Source organism: Neoarius graeffei, chromosome 15 (assembly GCF_027579695.1).
Source record: "Neoarius graeffei isolate fNeoGra1 chromosome 15, fNeoGra1.pri, whole genome shotgun sequence".
NCBI classification, from domain to species: Eukaryota; Metazoa; Chordata; class Actinopteri; order Siluriformes; family Ariidae; genus Neoarius; species Neoarius graeffei.
Genome location: NC_083583.1, coordinates 53,433,920 through 53,455,338, shown reverse-complemented (window position 1 = coordinate 53,455,338; position 21,419 = coordinate 53,433,920). Strand labels below are relative to the sequence as shown.

General features: G+C 42.3%; 1 protein-coding gene across 2 annotated transcripts in view; it reads left to right on the top strand.

The window, feature by feature from the left end:
- ano8b (anoctamin 8b) overlaps positions 1-21,419 on the top strand; it is a 77,027-nt gene that overhangs the window by 11,097 nt on the left and 44,511 nt on the right. For both annotated transcript variants that reach the window (XM_060941621.1, XM_060941620.1), the window contains exon 2: positions 17,739-17,849. In XM_060941621.1, the coding sequence (XP_060797604.1) occupies positions 17,739-17,849 (111 nt within the window). The remainder of the gene's footprint in view (positions 1-17,738; positions 17,850-21,419) is intronic.

The following is a 21,419-nucleotide window of genomic DNA, read 5'->3' as shown; positions in this document are numbered from 1 at the left end:
GTTTTATAAAGTTTTTATATATTATTAGTATAAATACTGCCCTAAGTTTTACTTTGAAAGCTTCCATGGCAAAGCACCATATCTCTTCAAGCTATGACTCGTACATTGTCATAAATAGATGCATTCAGTTCAGTATAGTAGCACTAACAATTGTCCACAATTGGTAGCAACTTACTAATAATAGTGAATAAAAAACTTCGTTGCATAGATGTTAAAAAGAACAGAGCCACTAGAGTGACAAATGAAAAGGTTTTTATTTTTACCTCTGCTGTCTTTGTTGGAAGAGGTTATGTTTTCACTTCTGTTTATTTGCCTGTTCCCTGCATAACTCAAAAAAATAGTGAATGGATTTTGATGAAATTTTGAGGAAAGGTGGGCCATGGGCCAAGGAACAATCGATTAGATTTTGATGCAAATCCGGATATGTATGTGGATCCAGGATTTTTTTTTTATTTACTTTTCCCAACATAACTCAAAAAGTAGTGAACAGATTTTGATTAAATTTGGTGTACAGCTTTAGCATTATCTTAGGTTCAGGTGATTTGATTTCCATCCAACCATTTTCTGTAACCGCTTATCCTGTGCAGGGTTGTGGGCAAGCTGGAGCCTATCCCAGCTGACTATGGGCGAGAGGGGGGGTACACGCTGGACAAGTTGCCAGATCATCGCAGGGCTGACACACAGAGACAAACAACCATTCACACCTACGGTCAATTTAGAGCCACCAATTATCCTAACCTGCATGTCTTTGGACTGTGAGGGAAAACGGAGCACCCGGAGGAAACCCACGCAGACATGGGGAGAACACGCAAACTCCACACAGAAAGGCCCCCGTCAGCCGCTGGGCTCAAATCCAGAACCTTCTTGCTGTGAGGCAACAATTCTAACCACTACACCACCGTGCCTCCATGATTTGATTTTGACGTTGATAATATGTGGCTTGGCGGAGGTATGAACTCTACCGAGTGCCGTTCTAGTTTTATTCTGTATTTCTGCACATTGAGTTTAAAACACTCATTGGCCATTTTAGCAAGAACTCCCACTGTACTGGTGATTTTGTAGGTATACAATTACTGAATGTAGGCCATCTGTTGCTATGTGCAACTTGTTTCATGGAGACAGGACCACAATAGAGTCACCGCTGGCCAAAAATCAATTAAGTGGTATAAAATTCTCAGCAATGGCATTGGTTTCATTGGTTTCTCAGCAATGGCATGGGTGTCATGTTGGTACCAGTGCATTTTAAAACACCTCAGTCTTACATATATAGTGTGAGAGTATTCTTCAAATTAAAAAAAACAAAACAAAACCTGGCACTCACAAAGGTCTCATAAAGATACTGCAAACGGCATAGTTTCTAACTATATATGTAAAACATGGACCAGCAAGATTGTTGTGTGTAATAAAGTGCCCAGTAAGAATCCATAATGTTTAGAACAGTTTCTGAGTGCAAATGTGAGAAAACTGGCCTAACTTCTGCTGTGGTTTTACTCAGCCAATTATAGCATGTAGGTTGAAACCAAAGTGGTATATGAGTGGACAAATATGCTGGATAGTAAAAAGGCTGTATCAGGGGTTTTCAAAATGTTGGAGAGTCAGCCCCCCCTCGGAGAGCAAATAAACAACAGCGCCCCCCCCCCCCCCCCCCTTACAATTTTTGTTGTTGCTATACTTAATGTTCCATTCGTATTTTTAAAAAATGGTTGTTGTACACATTTTTATTTTTTTCTTTTTCACATTTTAAACATATGTGCTTTTTAAAACATCTTGTTTTACACATTTTAAACATCTCATAGCATCGTTAGCTAGCACCTCTTGGCAGACAACACACTGACTACGTTTACATGCATATCCAAATCGAGCTGCTGTCGGTAATCGAGCTGAAGGTCCCAGCAGGGTGCCAGAGAAATCCAATCCTACATGCACACAATGAAATCGGGCTATTGTGTGAGGTGCATTGTGCACCCGAGCCACAGGTGGCGCAACACGCCCCATCGTGTTGGTACACTTCCAGTTGTCGTCATGAAGAAGAGCTATTCAAGAGTGTAAACAAAGTTATCAGTTCCGTGTTCTCCATTGCGCGTTTTTCTCCCGTCCATGAATTTTAATATATTCAACTCCTTAAGCTGAACAAGCATGAACTCTGTCTCCTCATTGCTCCAGAAGTGCACGTTTCTGCTTGCCTGTGGCAGTGGGGGCGTGGTCAAGCGCCGGTCTGTGACAGGAGGGCGGAGCCAGGGAAGGTGAGTGGCAGAATCACTACACCTGACGGTAATTAACCTGTGTTTGTGTGTCTTCCCAGTAACCGCGCCCTATTTAAGGAGGCAGAGGGAGCGCAGAGGGGACAGCTCATCCCGGGACTAGAACACAGCGCGCGCGCGTGTGTGTTTCTCTCAAGAATAAAAGTAGGCTGTTAAACTGAAAAGTCTGACAATAAAAAGCCTATTAGTACCAGAAGCTTTGTCCTGCCGTCCTCTGTGCTCCACCCACACTTCAGAGAGCTCTACATCGCCATTTTCTCTTCTTCGTTTGTTCCTCCTGACCTCTTCTGCTGCTCGCTACTACTGTTGTCATGCCAACCGAGGCTGTTGTGTTTCCCGCTTCTGGTCTTGTCACTCATCACTTCCGGAAGTAGCTCGACAACTAGCTCGATAGGGTATACATGCACAAAGTAGCTCGGCAGAAATCGCATAAACTAGGTCGTGTAGCTCGATTCCGAGAAATCAAGTTCGGTTCAATTTCAGCCGAATTAAGGTGTATACATGGCATTTTGAACTTCGATTTCAGTCGAGCAACGGCAGAAATTCGATTCTCTCTATGTGCATGTAAACGTAGTGACTGTGGCAGTGGAGCATCTTCAGATCCAGTCCATGAAAATCCAAACTTTAAATAATCGTGGTCATACTTCCTTCTTTTTTCAGTCCCCCCAGGATTCCGCGGGCCTTTTTTGTGATTGTTGCAGGCTAAAATGTCTGATGTTACGGGGGGGTTTCCAAAAAATTGCGATGAAAGTTGCGGTGTATTTTAGGTTTTTGTTGCGATTACATTGCGGGAGGAAGTGAAAGTTGCGAGAAATTGTTGCAATTTTCTCTTTTTGTGATTAAAATTGAGTGATATGTTAAATATTAAGTTATTACTGAAAAACTATTGATTAAAAAAACAAAGACACTGAGAAATGGTCCTATAAACAACTTTACCAATATAAAAGATTACCAGGACTACAAAAATGCAGAAAAATAGGCTTTACTTATCCAAATGCTCCTGTTGGTTCAAAAGTTAAAGTGCAGAGAACCTCACAGCACAACATGAAGTTACCTTAAAATATAATATAAATGCCTCAGCTTTCATGCAAGAAAACAAAACTATTAATACTAGTACTGTGTGCAGGCAGTCTCTCCTGAAGACTAAATTAAACAATAATTATAAACTAATAAAATAAATGGCTCAGGCTTCATAGAAGAAAAAAAAACAATTTGAACAGAATCTCACAGTATGATGCTGAAGCTGCCTAAACAATGGAAAATAAAATACCATTTTGGCAAAAATGTTGGCATCCATTAATTTCTTGTATTAAGTAAAAAAAATAATGTAAAGTGCACACAGTCCTTCACTGTAAACATAACACACTTTCAGTAACAGAATTTAAGCCTATATAAACACTGACTCGCACATGCAGTGTTGCCAGATACTGCTGACGTTTTCCAGTCCAAAATATGTTCAAAACCCGCGAAAATGCACTTGAAACCGCCCAATCTGGCAACACTGCGCGCTTGCTGCTTCTCTTGAACGTATACACGGAAGTAAGGCGGAAGGTAGTTTGTCGACGTCACCTCGACGATGCCAACGATTGGTCAAATTTGCGGGAAAGTTGCGGTGATTGGATATAATTGCAACACCACCCTGAATTCACGGGGATTGGTTGAATTTGCGTTGAAGTTACAAATCACAACATCCTGGAGGCTCTGTTTCTTTGCTTGGCCCAGACTCTGTCTCCTCACTCACTGTAGCTTTAGGTACTAAAAATTGATCCATTTTGTCTCTGGCAAAGGCTAGCTGAAGTTCGCTAAATGTCCGCAATAGTAACTTATCCTGGTTCATTTTTCCTCACGTTGCGCCCCCCCCCTTAAGAACTCTGGCGCCCCCCGGGGGGGGCGCGCCCGACACTTTGAAAAGCCCTGGGCTGTATTGATATGTCAGCATTTTATTTGTGATGGACACAGCATTAATTGACTGTGTTTACTAGTAACTTGTGAAAGGTGTGGAGCACAACCCAAGGATAGTACTGGTAGGCAAATAATTCAATTTTTTGGCGGTGAGGAAGGCTCCCATAACATTTTCGTTTTGTTTTGTAGCACATATGGAGAATTTCAGTTTGTTCCTAATTAAAAAATGATAATCAGTTACTGATCTTTAGAATGAAAACTAGTGAAGAACTGTTTTTGCAAAGTGTTCTCTGTGGAGATCCTGGCAGTCCTTACCTTGACTTGAAAACGAGCTGGTTTGAATGAGAATCTCTTCCTGCTAGTCTCTGGTGGTGGAAAAGGAAATGCCTGTTCTGGCATGACTGCATCAATTTACACTTTAAATCCCTTCCAAAGATGAATGAATCCCCCATGGAAAATACAGTGTAACTGACTGATTAGTTGTGAGGGGTGGTATGTTTTGGTGAGAGAGTTCTGGTGTTTGGGTATCTGATGCCACTGTTTTGATCTGGTGTGTCTCTAGGATGCCTGTTGACGAGGTTCGATCTCAAAGAATATTTTTAATAGTTGCTCAGCTGCCTTTTTTTTCCCCTTCATATTTTTCCAACAGGGGTGGCACGGTGGTGTAGTGGTTAGCGCTGTCGCCTCGCAGCAAGAAGGTCCGGGTTCAAGCCCCGGGGCCGGCAAGGGCCTTTCTGTGTGGAGTTTGCATGTTCTCCCCGTGTCCGCGTGGGTTTCCTCCGGGTGCTCCGGTTTCCCCCACAGTCCAAAGACATGCAGGTTAGGTTAACTGGTGACTCTAAATTGACCATAGGTGTGAATGTGAGTGTGAATGGTTGTCTGTGTCTATGTGTCAGCCCTGTGATGACCTGGCGACTTGTCCAGGGTGTACCCCGCCTTTCGCCTGTAGTCAGCTGGGATAGGCTCCAGCTTGCCTGCGACCCTGTAGAACAGGATAAAGCGGCTAGAGATAATGAGATGAGATGAGATTTTTCCAACACTATGGTATGCTAGGCACATTAGCTTCCACCCACTCGTGACACTGAAGCCACCCAGAATGTTTTGGCATACTGCATTTTCATGCTGCAAATAATGTCTCATGAGTTGTAAATTCACTCAGTCCGTAACCGTTGAGCTTTACACTTGTGTGTCTATGTTTCTGTAAAAATTGTGAAGGCGCAGTTTGTGGATGCTCGCACATGTGTCTATTTTCATGTAAAGTGAACGTCTACGACAGGGCAGAAAATGAAATCTATAAATAAAAGTGTCATGCTTTACTTCACAATGAATACTACTTACTACCAGGTTCTAAATCAGTAATATCTCACTAAGTAAACAATAATACGCTACAGGTTTTATTGTTTATGGGTTTATAGAAAAATCAACATCGGGTTATGTGATTGGGTATTTTCCTAGAACAGTCCCAAAGGGTCTTATGTCTCTTATATCACAGCAATTCGTCAGTGCCTATTTTTATTTATTAAAGAACCGCACATCATGTTTTTCTCCATTTAAAGGCGTCGTGCGGTAATTTCAGCAATCAGGCTATATCATGTGTCAAAATGTCGAGTTTGGTGGGTTATTCAAGCCCCTCGGTTTCCCGCGATCTCAGTGTCACGATGCGCCCGCTACAAGCATTTAAAGTTGACGCGCACAGCCAAATTTAGGCAGCCAGCCGTTAACTAGGTCAACTTATGTGTGACGTCATACCAGTAACCTCCCTTGGGTGATGCTGGCCTGTCGCCATGTTTTCTCTATAGCGTGCGTTTACCAGAGTTGTTTACATTGCGGATTTTGTGGATTTATTCAGTTTGTGGATAGTTTTGAACACTCAAAACACTATGAAATGATGTATTAATATTCTGTGATACAAAATGCCTAATCGGTGTATTGTGTTTGGCTGTAACAACGAGCCCCAGCCAGGAATTGCCTTACACGAATTTCCCACTGACAAGACAGTTCAAGAAGCTTTTTAAAAACATTTTCACAAAACTCCAATTAAACCTCCCTGATCTTGCAATATTATGTACAACACCCCATGTCGCTTTTAATAGGTCTAAGATCATCATGGGAGAGCAAAATAGATCTATAGGATAGAAACCAAAAGGCCAAATTTGGACTTGTGTCCAAATTTTACAGTGATTTATGCCACAGAGCTGCCTTTAACTAATAATTATCACTTATTACTGACGATTGTACGTTTACTAAACAATACAATACAAAGCTCAATACTCCCAGCCTATAACATACTGAATATCAAGTTAAAATCAACCGCAATAAAAGGAAAATGATGAAAACTGGAATATCAAGGGGTCTACTGTATCAGAAGGCCCACTGCATTTCGCGAGATCGCAAGCTGTCAAGTTGCTAGAATTCAATCTTTCTAGCTATACTTTCACCCCCTACAGCTATCAGTATTACACACAATCATAGATTAATCACACAGCATTCTAATTCAAGTGAAAATGGTCTTTAAAAATACACACAAGTAGTGATTTAGTCAGAGAAACCAACCAAAACAAGTCTTCAAGTCGCCGGTCTTCTTCATTCTCGTCTTCGTTTCTGTCGTCGTCAGAACTGTCCTCATTTTCTTCTGAAGATGAGCGCTCAGGTTCAAATCTGTAAGGCTGGATACCACCAGGACATTCAGCTGTCAAAATCTCTACTTGTGGGCCATTTTCTTCTTCTGTATCGGTAAAATCAAAGCTAATTTCCTCAGCATCGCTCCTATTTTCTGGTGTGTCCGCCATTGCAACTGCACCGAGTGGTTACTGGTATGACGTCACGCAGCTGTTCCATTGACCGAGAGGGGGGCGCTGCGAACGCGGGAAATTTCAAGTGATGGGCATGACCAAATAAGGACCGATTACAACCGCGGGAAGCTTTTGAAAAATCGACGGTCAATTTATTTCGAATCTCGAAAGCATTCTAGTGCAGAATAATGCGACTTTTATCGCCACTGCGTGACGCCTTTAAGTTACATTATAGACATGCTGTGGAACCTCTGTGAGTTAGTTCTTATCATCAGTTATGTTATAATAGCACCTGCCTCTTGTGTTTTGGCGTATCTTGAAAGCAGTAAGACAAATATGTAGCTAGGAATTGTTACCAAGAAACTGCAAAGCACAAAGTGCTCTGTCCTGAAAACTTTGAAGTCTTTTTTTATTTTTTATTTTTTTCAAAAAGTGCTGTGGGGAAAATAGAAATCTCACATGATCATTTATAAACCGAGTCAGTTTGCAGCGAAAACGTTTCTGAAGCTTTTATTTTTTATTTCATTTATTATTTTTTTTAAACTCATCTGCATTAAGCAGTACGATGTGACGTACTGAAGGACTTCACTTCAGCTTGTGTTTAAATCTAAATTCTAGCAGTCCCAGAGTGATGGATGCTTTAGAAGTTTTTTTTTTCGGTTGAGTTGCTGTGGTTTACATCACCTACACTGTGTCTTTACTGGGACTCCATTAGATGAAAAAAAAAAGAAAGAAAGTAAAGTGTGCGATTTTGCAGGATTTAATTGCCCATTATAATGACAGCTACGCTTGGTATAAAGCCTCTCGGTTTATGCCACAATATCATGATTGTAGTTTCCTGTAAACACTTCCACCATCCAGTGATGTGATAATATTGCCTTGTGACCCAAACATGAAATACAGAAGGGAAAAATCTAATGGATGCTGTTGATTTATAGCTGTCCTGTGGAAAAGGTTTATTTATCATAGATGAGATATTTGGTAACAGGAACCACCCTAATGGCCCTTTTCCACTACCCTTTTTCAGCTCGCTTCAGCCCGACACGGCTCGCGTTTCGACTATCTAAAAACAGCACGACTCAGCTCGCTTCAGCCCTGCTTAGCCCCCAAAACTCGCGCCGTTTTGGAGTGGGGCTGAAGCGAGCCAAACCGAGCTGAGTGAGGCTAGGGGCGTGAGGAGACACTCCCCTGTGCACTGATTGGTGAGGAGGAGTGTCCTCACACGCCCCGCGAGCGCGCTGGGATCTGTAAACACCGTAAACCCGGAAGAAGGAGAATTACGAATTATGAAGCCTTATGCGCCTCGCCTCATCTATACGCTCTTGCCAGTATCTGTTGCCGTTGTCGGTGACAACAAGCCACAGCACCAAGACCAGCAACACTAACGACTCCATGTTTATTGTTTACTCTCCGGGTCGTGAGACTACTGCTTAAAAGCTCACTGATGTCACTGTTTGCGCCGCCTAACGACATCACCTGACGTCCACCCACTTTCGCTAACTCCACCCAATGTGTCCACCCACTTCCAGCCAGCACGGTTCAGCGCGGTTGTAGTCGAAATGCAACTCCAACAGCCCCGCTCAGCTCGACTCAGCCCAACTCAGCACGGCACGGCTCAGCCGCGTTGGTAGTGGAAAAGCGGCATAACGGTCTAACAGCATGAACAGAGTTAAAGCGAAATCAGTTTTTGGTTTTTAAACATACTATACTTTCAAAAAAGGGTGGGTATGTCCCTATTGTCCCCAGGCTAAGATGGAATGTACTGGACAGGGATGTGATTTTTCCGCGAATTCGCGGAATTCCGCTTTTTTCATCTCAAAACTTGAAAAAAAATGTTTTCCGTCATTGAGATGAAACGAGCAGTGTTGCCAGATACTGCTGACGTTTTCCAGCCCAAAATATGTTCAAAACTCGCCGAAATGCACTTAAAACCGCCCAATTAGGCGGGAAATCGCCCAATCTGGCAACCGCCCAATCTGTTACAGAGCGATGGGCCAATCACGTACCTCGTTTCAAACGAGGTACGTGATTGGCCCATCGCTCTGTAACAACCAATGAACGCGCTTGTTAGATAGCTGTACGCAAGCTCGCTTCAAACAGAGTTGAAAGATGGCAGTCTCCGTGATCGAGCGTAAAGATGCAAATTGAGTTAAAGAAATCGACAGAATAGTGAAAAACAAGTTCCGCTGGGAATGGTTGGAGAAAGAGGTTGCTACAGACGTTGGACATAAGACTGTGAGACATTTGTTCAGCGATTTCGTTCTGAACACTGGAGTTATGATTATCCTTAAGTGAGTGAACACTGCAATAAGTTGTGAATATCCTTAAGTGAGTGAACACTGGGGTTCTGAATATCCTTAAGTGAATGAACACTGTGGAGTTATGATTATCCTTTGGTGAGTGAACACTATAGAGTTATGTATATGAAGTTGGCATTGCTAGAGTAGAAACTGCAGAAAAAAAGTGACTGATATGCTGGAACTGGACATGGATGCTAGCATCTTTTTTCTTTGAGAGTTCCTGAACTCTCAAATATTTATTTAGGACAGTTGAGGGTTATACCTGTTAAAACTGTTAATATTATAGTCAGGCTGTCTGTTGTTGCCCAAATGAGGCTGGGTTCCCTTTTGAGTCTGGTTCCTCTCGAGGTTTCTTCCTCATGTCGTCTGAGGGAGTTTTTCCTTGCCACCGTCGCCACAGGCTTGCTCATTGGGGATAGATTAGGGATAAAATTAGCTCATGTTTTAAGTCGCTCAAATTCTGTAAAGCTGCTTTGCGACAATGTTTATTGTTAAAAGCGCTATACAAATAAACTTGATTTGATTTGATTTGATCCTGAAGACTTGTGGATGAATTCTTATGTTGCATCATGTTTGTTTGAAAAGGCACATTTAGGTATGTTCAACTTCTACTGTAATTGAAAGTATAAATTTTGTTTTTCCTTATACAATTTTCTATTTATTCTAATGCAGATTATTTAATTTAGAATGACATTTTTAGGTTTTAGCGCTGTCGCCTCACAGCAAGAAGGTCCTGGGTTCGAGCCCCGGGGCCGGCGAGGGCCTTTCTGTGTGGAGTTTGCATGTTCTCCCCGTGTCCGCGTGGGTTTCCTCCGGGTGCTCCGGTTTCCCCCACAGTCCAAAGACATGCAGGTTAGGTTAACTGGTGACTCTAAATTGACCGTAGGTGTGAATGTGAGTGTGAATGGTTGTCTGTGTCTATGTGTCAGCCCTGTGATGACCTGGCGACTTGTCCAGGGTGTACCCCGCCTTTCGCCCGTAGTCAGCTGGGATAGGCTCCAGCTTGCCTGCGACCCTGTAGAAGGATAAAGCGGCTAGAGATAATGAGATGAGATGAGATTTTTAGGTTTCATGTTTTGGCTTTTTGTCAGTTAAGAATCATTGAATTTACTATAGGGGTTCAGAGTTGCATGTTGACCATTAAATTGGCTTGAATTTGTTAATCATGACAAGTTTGCTTGCCATTTTAGTACAATTTTTAAGTCAGAAAACCCCAGAACCCAGGAGCTTCGGGGGGCTTTGCCCCCCTTGTCCCCCCACCAGGGCGCTGCCCTGGACCAGCTGGGGGCCTGTAGCCCCCAGACCCCCGGCTAAAATTTTCAGATAATTTCACCAGCCCCAAATCACATCCCTGACTGGATTCTTTAAGGGAAAATTTTATCGTTTACACTTTCTTGTTTAAAATTTTATTTACATATTTGGGGCAGTTATTACTCTGCAACCCTTGATAAAATCTGCAGAAGAATGGTCACAATATTTCCAAGTACACAACTGAATATATGTCCAAACCTCAACTACGGTACATGACACAATTTTAGCTTTTCTGAAGAGCGCACATTAGAACGGCAGTACGCTAGTGTACACCACTGACCCATAAACCCCCTTTCTATATAACCGTATATATGAACCAGCCTTCTATGTAGCACGCAAGCCTGTGGTCATATCGGAGGTCTAAAAACAAGCCAATGTGTGCTACACCATACATGTCACACTTAACCAGTTATTCAGCTGAGTTTTTATATACCGCAGAACAGCATTTATATAATCAGAAAATAATAATTATGTAGCTGATTTGTTGGCCAAACATTAGACATACTGTAACTATGTAGAACAAGTGCAACACACTCTGGAACAGATGTTACTGTATTATTTCTCATTTCTGTAGTTTTTTTTTTATTTTTTTTATTTTGACACTTCACCCATGCTGTGTTCTCACCCGCCCTGTGCTCAATTATGCAATCATTTACAGATTGCATAATTTAGCACAGGGCGGCACGGTGGTGTAGCAGTTAGCACTGTCGTCTCACAGCAAGAAGGTCCGGGTTCGACCCCAGTGGTCAACAGGGGCCTTTCTGTGCGGAGTTTGCATGTTCTCCCCGTGTCCGCATGGGTTTCCTCCGAGTGCTCCGGTTTCCCCCACAGTCCAAAGACATGCAGGTTAGGTTAACTGGTGACTCTAAATTGACCGTAGGTGTGAATGTGAGTGTGAATGGCTGTCTGTGTCTATGTGTGTCAGCCCTGCGATTATCTGGTGAGTTATCCAGGGTGTACCCCGCCTCTCGCCCATAGTCAGCTGGGATAGGCTCCAGCTTGCCCGCGACCGTGCACAGGATAAATGGTTATGGATAATGGATGGATGGATAATTTAGCACCAAAATATTAGTTTGCTCATTTTAAACATGCTAACAAAAACGTAATATCTATGTAAGTGAATGGAGAAGTTTTTAGGACTTGGAATAGTCTGCATCTAATTGGAAATATTTATTTACCTTACACTTGCTATTAGCACAGCCTGAGTCTTTTAGCTAAAGTTCTAACTGGTTTAGCCTTCAATTGTCCCTGCCTTTAATAAAGCATTCATTTAGAGTCCCCATAGGATCTCGGGAGCTTTCCCAGTAACAGGCCCTTTTATACAAAAAAAATTTCTTGATTTATATGTCAGCCTGTATCTTTTTGTTTGTAGCATTAGTGTAGCATCTCATCTCATCTCATTATCTCTAGCCGCTTTATCCTTCTACAGGGTCGCAGGCAAGCTGGAGCCTATCCCAGCTGACTACGGGCGAAAGGCGGGGTACACCCTGGACAAGTCGCCAGGTCATCACAGGGCTGACACATAGACACAGACAACCATTCACACTCACATTCACACCTACGGTCAATTTAGAGTCACCAGTTAACCTAACCTGCATGTCTTTGGACTGTGGGGGAAACCGGAGCACCCGGAGGAAACCCACGCGGACACGGGGAGAACATGCAAACTCCGCACAGAAAGGCCCTCGCCGGCCACGGGGCTCGAACCCAGGACCTTCTTGCTGTGAGGCGACAGCGCTAACCACTACACCACCGTGCCGCCCTAGTGTAGCATTTAGTGATTAAATTGAAAGAAATAATAAGAACGATTGACAGTGAAAAAGAAAAAAAAATCCAGTAAAAATGGTCTACATTATTTTGCATCCCTCCTGTCATGGTTTACCCAGGCAAGTGAACAAGATAGGGAAGTACAAAATAGTAAAATTTGCTGAGGGAACCGATGAACCGATGTGTTGTTGAGTCAGCATCCACTGGCAGAAATGGCAGACATATCTAGCTGTGAAAGCAGAGTTACAGCTCTAAGGAAGAAACAAAAGCAACGTACAATTAATTCTTTTTCTGGAGAAAACATATGGTGGACAAACATTACCGAAGGCTGTAAGTTGTATTAGATAGTCAGTGGCATAATAATATATCACCCCTGCAGCACCAAATGTTACCCTCGATTTATAAATAGAATGCAATGTACATCTAATACTAGTACCTCCTAGGAAACAAACCAAGACTGAACTAAGTGATGACAGTTTAATTTGACAGATGATACCTAAAACAGTGAGTTATGGAGGAGATTATATTATACGGCCTGTCTGCAGCAGCAATTATTTTGTCCTTACGTAAGACAGATGGGCAGATGCAGTCTGTGTCACGCCAAAGATTCAGAAATCGTCACTTAGGGGGAAAAAACGATACATTGAGCATCCTAAATTATCCTTTGATTTGTCCCTCTGGTGAAACCCTTGCTGTTTCTATCAAGAACCCTACGACAGAGGGATTCCCCTTCACGAAAAGGTTCAATATTAGAAACATTAACATCCACGGAACTCTCTAGACCTAATTCGTTTATAAGCTCAAGAGGAAGAGCCTCAAGAAGAAAATGTCAAGTTCTTGCCCAGCAAAGTAGTCAGTCTTTTTATGAGTTAGTCCCAAATGTCAATATCTTTTGCAGTGCATAATAGGTACAAGATAATATTTAGCTCTGGTCATGAAACCGTTGAAGATCATGAGTGCTGACTTCTTTTGGGGATTAAATAATAACAGATAATTTTACAACAGATGGCTGTTTATGAAATGTGGAGGTCTGTGTAGCGTGAACATGAGCATCTGTAGGAGCCTGAGCAAGTGAGCATAAAGCCACTGCAGTCCTGCAGGTAGCTAGATTAGAGTCACAGTGCACTAAGCTTTAACAAAACCCTTTTTTCCTGTGCGATACTGAGATAAAGCTATGTGCAGCAATTACGGGGGTCCAAGCCACCCTTTTCTTTTTTTTTTTTGACATTCTTTTTATTTCAATTCAGTTTGGACATTACATCATGAACATATCTGAATGAGTTTTAACATTAAATGTAGTAACTGACAATTACAAAAACCCCAACAAGATAATAATGACAACAACAAAATTTAAAATAATAACAACAACAATAATAATAATAATAATAATAATACAAAAAAAAAAAGACCAAGGACAATTTAAAGATCAGATACAAGGCAAAAACAATTACAACAAAGACAATACAAAAAAAAAGGAAAACACATTACAGAGAGGCCACATCAAAATATGTTATGACTAATCACAATCTTTGCTATAGAGCAGGGGTCACCAAACTACGGCCCGCGGGCCAGATCCGGCCCGCCACCCCCCTTTGACCGGCCCCCCAGCCCCTCTGCCCCCCACCACTTGAACCGGCCCTATGAGGCAATCCCCAAAAGTGGTCATGGCCTATTTTTTTAAATTGCTTTTTGGCAAATAATAACATGTCTGCATCTTGTATTTTGTTGATTTTATCAATTAAAATTGATATTTAGTTATAAAATGAACTATTCATATTTTCCGAATTTTCGTCATATGCTCACGATCAAGCAGTGACAGGCAGCACACGCGCAGAGAACTGTCAGTGTTCAGGACAGCAAAATGGCTAGCGGTAAGCGAAAAGCTGACAGAGTGCAGAGTTTTTAAAGAACAGTGGACCACCGATTATTTTTTCGTTCAGTGTAAGGACCGTGCAGTTTGTCTTGTATGTAAAGAAAGTGTGCCGGTTTTCAGAGAATATAATCTGTGTCGTCACTACGAAACCCACCACAAAGAGTATGCTAGTTTGCGAGGGCAAACAAGAGAAGACAGGATTCGGAGGATGAAATGCGGACTGGCTGCACAACAGAATGTATTCCTTCGCCAAACCCAGATCAACCAGGCTGCTGTCCGAGCGAGCTATAAGGCAGCTCACCTACTAGCTACCCATGGAAAGCCGTTTACTGATGGGGACTTTGTTAAAGTATGCATGCTTGCTGTGGCCGAGGAGGCGTGTCCCGACAAGAAGGATGCACTCAACGCGGTGAGTCTCTCCGCACCTACTATGACCAGGCGAACTGAAGATTTGGGGGACAACGTGTATGACCAGCTGAATATGAGAGCGTCAGAATTCGAGTTTTTTGCTTTGGCCATGGATGAGAGCAATGACGTGCAGGACACAGCACAACTGCTGTGATCTATTGATCTATTGCTCACATTATAATTTCACTGTTTTTTAAAATGTATTTATTTTATAGGCCTATTTATTTGACCTGTATTAAGTGCTGCATACAATTATTATTTATATTATTAATAATATCAACAGGCCTACCTACAATTTATAATTTTCCACTCACCTTTGCCAGTGTCAATCACCTCAACTAGGCAGATGTTTCTTACCTTGACAGCTTTGATGTTATTTTTATTAGAAAATAAATAAATGGAATATCTGTGGTATTTCAAATTAAAACAAAGTGTGAAGACTCAATTACTACTTTTGCAAACCACTAGTAAAGATAAACAAATATGTGCCAGGAATCAAGTGTTGATATAGTAGTGGGGATATAGTAGTGTGGATATAGTAGTGGGGATATAGTAGTGGGGATATAGTAGTGTGGATATAGTAGTGGGGATATAGTAGTGGGGATATAGTAGTGGGGATATAGTAGTGTGGATATAGTAGTGGGGATATAGTAGTGGGGATATAGTAGTGTGGATATAGTAGTGTGGATATAGTAGTGGGGATATAGTAGTGGGGATACAGTAGTGTGGATATAGTAGTGTGGATATAGTAGTGTGGATATGGTAGTGGGGATATAGTAGTGGGGATATAGTAGTGGGGGATATAGTAGTGGGGATATAGTAGTGGGGATATAGTAGTGGGGATACAGTAGTGTGGATACAGTAGTGTGGATACAGTAGTATGGATATAGTAGTGGGGATATAGTAGTGTGGATATAGTAGTGGGGATATAGTAGTGTTGATATAGTAGTGGGGATACAGTAGTGTGGATATAGTAGTGTGGATATAGTAGTGTTGATATAGTAGTGGGGATACAGTAGTGTGGATACAGTAGTGGGGATATAGTAGTGGGGATATAGTAGTGGGGATATAGTAGTGGGGATATAGTAGTGGGGATACAGTAGTGTGGATATAGTAGTGGGGATATAGTAGTGTGGATATAGTAGTGGGGATACAGTAGTGTGGATACAGTAGTGTGGATATAGTAGTGTGGATATAGTAGTGGGGATATAGTAGTGTGGATATAGTAGTGGGGATATAGTAGTGGGGATATAGTAGTGGGGATATAGTAGTGTGGATATAGTAGTGGGGATACAGTAGTGTGGATATAGTAGTGGGGATATAGTAGTGGGGATATAGTAGTGGGGATATAGTAGTGTTGATATAGTAGTGGGGATACAGTAGTGTGGATACAGTAGTGGGGATATAGTAGTGGGGATATAGTAGTGTGGATATAGTAGTGTTGATATAGTAGTGGGGATACAGTAGTGTGGATATAGTAGTGGGGATATAGTAGTGGGGATATAGTAGTGGGGATATTGTAGTGGGGATGGCTGTGCCAGGCTAGTAATCTCTACTACACAATGAGGCCTGCTGGTGGTCATATTTGTCTGGGTCATACAATTCTATGTGATATAGCTGACCCGACCCCGGCCCCCCATCACAGTCAGGAACGACAATGTGGCCCCCAGAGAAAAAAGTTTGGTGACCCCTGCTATAGAGTATACTTATGCTCTAGCCTATTCTATAGTGAGTGTGGTGTGTGTCTTGATATAGTCCAGAAAAGGTCCCCATATTTTCTTGTAAGTGTTTTTTGCTGACCCCTTTGCTGAAGCCTTCAGAGAATATCTCATTTTTTCCAGCTTGAGGAAATACAGAACATCCTTGACCCAATGTGTTACTGTTGGGGGTTTGCAGTCTTTCCATTTCATCAAAATCAACCGTCTGGCCAGAAGTGTTAGGAATGCAATACTCAAGCCACCCTTTTCTGTAACGATTCGCATGTTTACCTGTGTCTGCCAGCTGCATTGTGTATGCGAGCTGTGTTTTGTCATGATCAAGCGAAACTTTCTCAGGTTCCTCCTGATGTGCCTAAAATACCTGGTCTGTCCAGTAATTTAGAAAAATACCGCTAGTTTGCCTAAGTAGCCATGCTTTTGACATCATTATTAGTTCATTGTTTTAAAGCGCCTCATTCTGATGTTTACTCCGAACACTAACAGAAGCTCACGGTTCTGTCAGCCACGAGCTAACGCTCTCCTGTCACATGACAACTACCATCTGGCGAGGGTGGGGCAAGCATGTGGCTCCTCCAAGACACCTTTGCTCTAATGCAACGTCACAGGATGGTGTATCTGCCCTGTTCTGCATACAAGAGCTCACAAACTTCGTCCACGATTTACAAGAGTTGCTCTGATTAAAAAAGACAGTGTGTGTGCCATCGCTCCCATGGCCAGTTTTGCTCTCTTAACCCCCAACCACAGATGGCTGTGGCATCATTAGGACTTGAACTCGCATTCTTCCAACAATAGGGCAGATACTTTTCTGGATGCACCACTGAAAGAAGCTCTTAACCGTGATTGGATATTTGCATGAATGAGCAGGTGTGTACAATAGTTATTCCTAACAAAGTGGCCAGTGATGGTATTTCTGAGATAAAATTATTCCAATTCAGATATTTCCCACGCTGCTCAACTGTTTTTTTTTTGTTTTGTTTTTTTCAGCCTGGAGTCGCTCAATGCAAAAGGTGCTTTTCACGCTTCTCCGCTACGTGCTAATCTGTAACAGTTTACTCATCCACCTACCACATTTCGGTGTTAACACTGAGACATGAGTGATAAAATGTCCTCTGTATGATACAGTGATAATGTCCCAAATACCATGGGCAAGTACCGTAGATGTTTTGTCTCTCACACGGCAGGTCTTCTACACATGCAGAATAAAGTGAAGTCATGGCTCTGTAAACAGAAAAGTCAAGCCATGTATAGTCTTCTCATGTTGCAGGGGAAACATGGGCGACATTTGAACTTGACAAAGAGAAATGGGAGAGAGGGCGTGTGCCTCACAGTGTGTGTGTGTGTGTGTGTGTGTGTGTTCATGGCAACATGGCAAGGTCAGTGACATTCTCTCTCTCTCTCTCTCATAGAGAAACTGTTTGGAAAGAAGCTGCTGCAGGCTGGGAGACACATCATGTCCCATAAATCCTGGATGAAGACAGTGCCCACAGAGAACTGTGATGTCCTCATGACTTTCGGAGGTCCTGGTCCTCCTCATCCTCTTTCTCTCTCTCTCTCTCTCTGTCTCTACATTGATTTATTGAATGCACATGACAAGATATAATAAATGGTAGTCCTTGGTTTTATATCGCCCTCCACAATTATTGGCACCTCTCGTTAAGATATGTTCTTAGGCTTCTAATAAATTAATGAATTTTTTTTTTAAATAATATAGGACAACAATGCAAAAAAAGAGAAAAATCCAACCTTTAATTCAAGTGCATTTATTCAGTGGGGAAAAATCCCATATTAAGAAATAATTCTTTTACATGAAATCATGTGTGCCACAATTATTGGCACCCCTGATGTTAATACTTCGTACAACTCCCTTTTGCCAACAAGACAGCACTTAATATTCTCCTATAACATTTCACAAGATGGGAGAATACAGAGAGAGGGATATTCGACCATTCCTCTTTGCACAATCTCTCTAAATCGTCCAGAGTCCTGGGTCCTCTCCTATGCATTCTCTTCTTCAGCTCACCCCACAGGTTTTCAATTGGGTTGAGGTCTGGGGACTGAGATGGCCATGGGAGGAGCTTGATTTTGTGTCTGGTGAACCATTTTTGTGTAGATTTGGCCACATGTTTAGGGTCATTATCTTGCTGAAAGACCCAGTGACGACCCATCTTCAGCTTTCGGGCAGAGGCCACCAGAGTTTGATTTAAAATGTCCTGGTATTTCAAAGAGTTCATGATGCCATGCACCCTAACAAGGTTCCCAGAGCCTTTGGAGGAGAAACAGGCCCATGGCATCACCGATCCTCCCCCATACTTCACAGTGGGCATGTGGTGCTTTTCCGCACTCATCTTTTGTGATGTATTAGAGTGTTTGTTGCCAAAAAGCTCTATCTTGATCTCATCTGACCAAAGCACGCGGTCCCAGTTGAAGTCCCAGCACCGCTTAGCGAACTCCAGACGTTCACGTTTATGCTTATAAGTGAGAAAAGGCTTTTTCCGTGCAGGCCTCCCAAACAGCTTGTTGGCATGTAGATAGCGCCTGATGGTTGTCATCGAGACTTTGTGACCCCAAGATGCTACTCTTTGATGCAATTCTCTAACAGTGAGCTTTGGAGAACTTTATTTCTCTTACCATCCTCCTCACTGTGCGTGGTGGCAAGATAAACTTGCATCCTCGTCCAGGCTTGTTTGCCACTGTTCCAGTTGTTTTAAACTTCTTGATTCCTCTGACTGTAGATATGGGCAGGTGTAGGCGAGCGGCTATTTTCTTGTAGCCATTGCCTGACTTATGAAGGTCGACACACATCTGCCTTACTTGAATGGCTTGTTCTCTTGTCTTTCCCATGTTGAAGAGTGGATAAGAGAAATAGGCCTCTGTGTCACATCATATTTATACCCCAGGGAAACAGGATGTGATGAATTACTAATTAAAGGTTCCTAGATACTCTGATCAACTTTATAAACTACAGTAGAAATGACAGAAATGCTTCAATTACATTTATTTTCTAGGAATTGTTATGGGTGCCAATAATTGTGGAACAGGTGATTTTATGAAAAGTAATTATTTCTTAGTCAGGGATTTTTTTTTAAATTCACTTGAGTTAAGGGTTACATTTTTCTACAATTTTCAGTGTGATATTATGCTTCTGCAATAAAAATTGAATTTACAACCCCGATTCCAAAAAAGTTGGGACAAAGTACAAATTGTAAATAAAAACAGAATGCAATGATGTGGAAGTTTCAAAATTTCATATTTTATTCAGAATAGAACATAGATGACATATCAAATGTTTAAACTGAGAAAATGTATCATTTAAAGAGAAAAATTAGGTGATTTTAAATTTCATGACAACAACACATCTCAAAAAAGTTGGGACAAGGCCATGTTTACCACTGTGAGACATCCCCTTTTCTCTTTACAACAGTCTGTAAACGTCTGGGGACTGAGGAGACAAGTTGCTCAAGTTTAGGGATAGGAATGTTAACCCATTCTTGTCTAATGTAGGATTCTAGTTGCTCAACTGTCTTAGGTCTTTTTTGTCGTATCTTCCGTTTTATGATGCGCCAAATGTTTTCTATGGGTGAAAGATCTGGACTGCAGGCTGGCCAGTTCAGTACCCGGACCCTTCTTCTACGCAGCCATGATGCTGTAATTGATGCAGTATGTGGTTTGGCATTGTCATGTTGGAAAATGCAAGGTCTTCCCTGAAAGAGACGTCGTCTGGATGGGAGCATATGTTGCTCTAGAACCTGGATATACCTTTCAGCACCGATGGTGTCTTTCCAGATGTGTAAGCTGCCCATGCCACACACACTAATGCAACCCCATACCATCAGAGATGCAGGCTTCTGAACTGAGCGCTGATAACAACTTGGGTCGTCCTTCTCCTCTTTAGTCCGAATGGCACGGCGTCCCTGATTTCCATAAAGAACTTCAAATTTTGATTCGTCTGACCACAGAACAGTTTTCCACTTTGCCACAGTCCATTTTAAATGAGCCTTGGCCCAGAGAAGACGTCTGCGCTTCTGGATCATGTTTAGATACGGCTTCTTCTTTGAACTATAGAGGGTTCCCGCATGACGTCACCGCGCCGTGAGATTTCAGTAGTCGCCATATTGGAAGACCAAGTACACATCTATGCAAGTACATACATACATAAAACAAACTACACCTGAAATGTAGCCAGGGCCGGTTCTGCCCTAATCTGGACCCGGGTGCAACATCGCGCAACCCCCCCCCCCCCCCCAAAAAAAAAAAAAAAACACCAGTCTAAATCAGGACAACCAGTGTTCGAACTACGGGGGTACTCGGGGGATCCGAGATCCCCTGAAACAGACATGAGATCCCTTGAAAACATGATTTGGGAAATGTTGGGGGGTCTCTAAAATATTGGCAAAATGATGTTTATTGACATAGCAATCGTGTGTAATGGGAAGCATTTGCATATCTGAAGTGTTGTGTTTACATCAAAGATAAAATAAACCGATATGACAACGACTGCTGCTGCCAGGTTGGTTGTTGAGTAGCCTGACTGTTTTTTTGTTCTTGCGTGTGGTATCATTGTTGACGCGAGGTTGTTTTTTGAACATGCCAATGCGGACACGATTTCCCCTGATGAGTTATGACTTCAGACGCGATGCGTGTGTGGAGGTGTGGAGTCCGTGTGATATGTGCGTAAGATAGGCTTCTCGTGTTTGGAGATCCGCGCTCCGAGACAAGCGCAAGCACCCCCCCAGGGAAAAAAAGGGACCCCCCCCGAAAATATCGGCATAGTTCGAACACTGAGGACAACCATCACATAACTATAAACATTTTATATCAACTATTTTAACTAAATGGGCTATAATAAATAAGCCTGCAGGCAGCCACGGCAGGCTGCCTCAGAAAAGTAACCATTTGTCCTACCTTAACTCGTTTTGCTTTTTCTGCCTCCTTTTTTGTATTTTCGACCCTGCGTTTATTTTCTTTCCTTTTCTGAAAACCCGATTTGTGTCCAGACATTTTGTTCTGCTACCAACGAACTAACTCGTCAGGTCTCGTCTCTCGAGTCCGCAATGATTCCCGTGGGAAGGGCAACAATTGATACATTT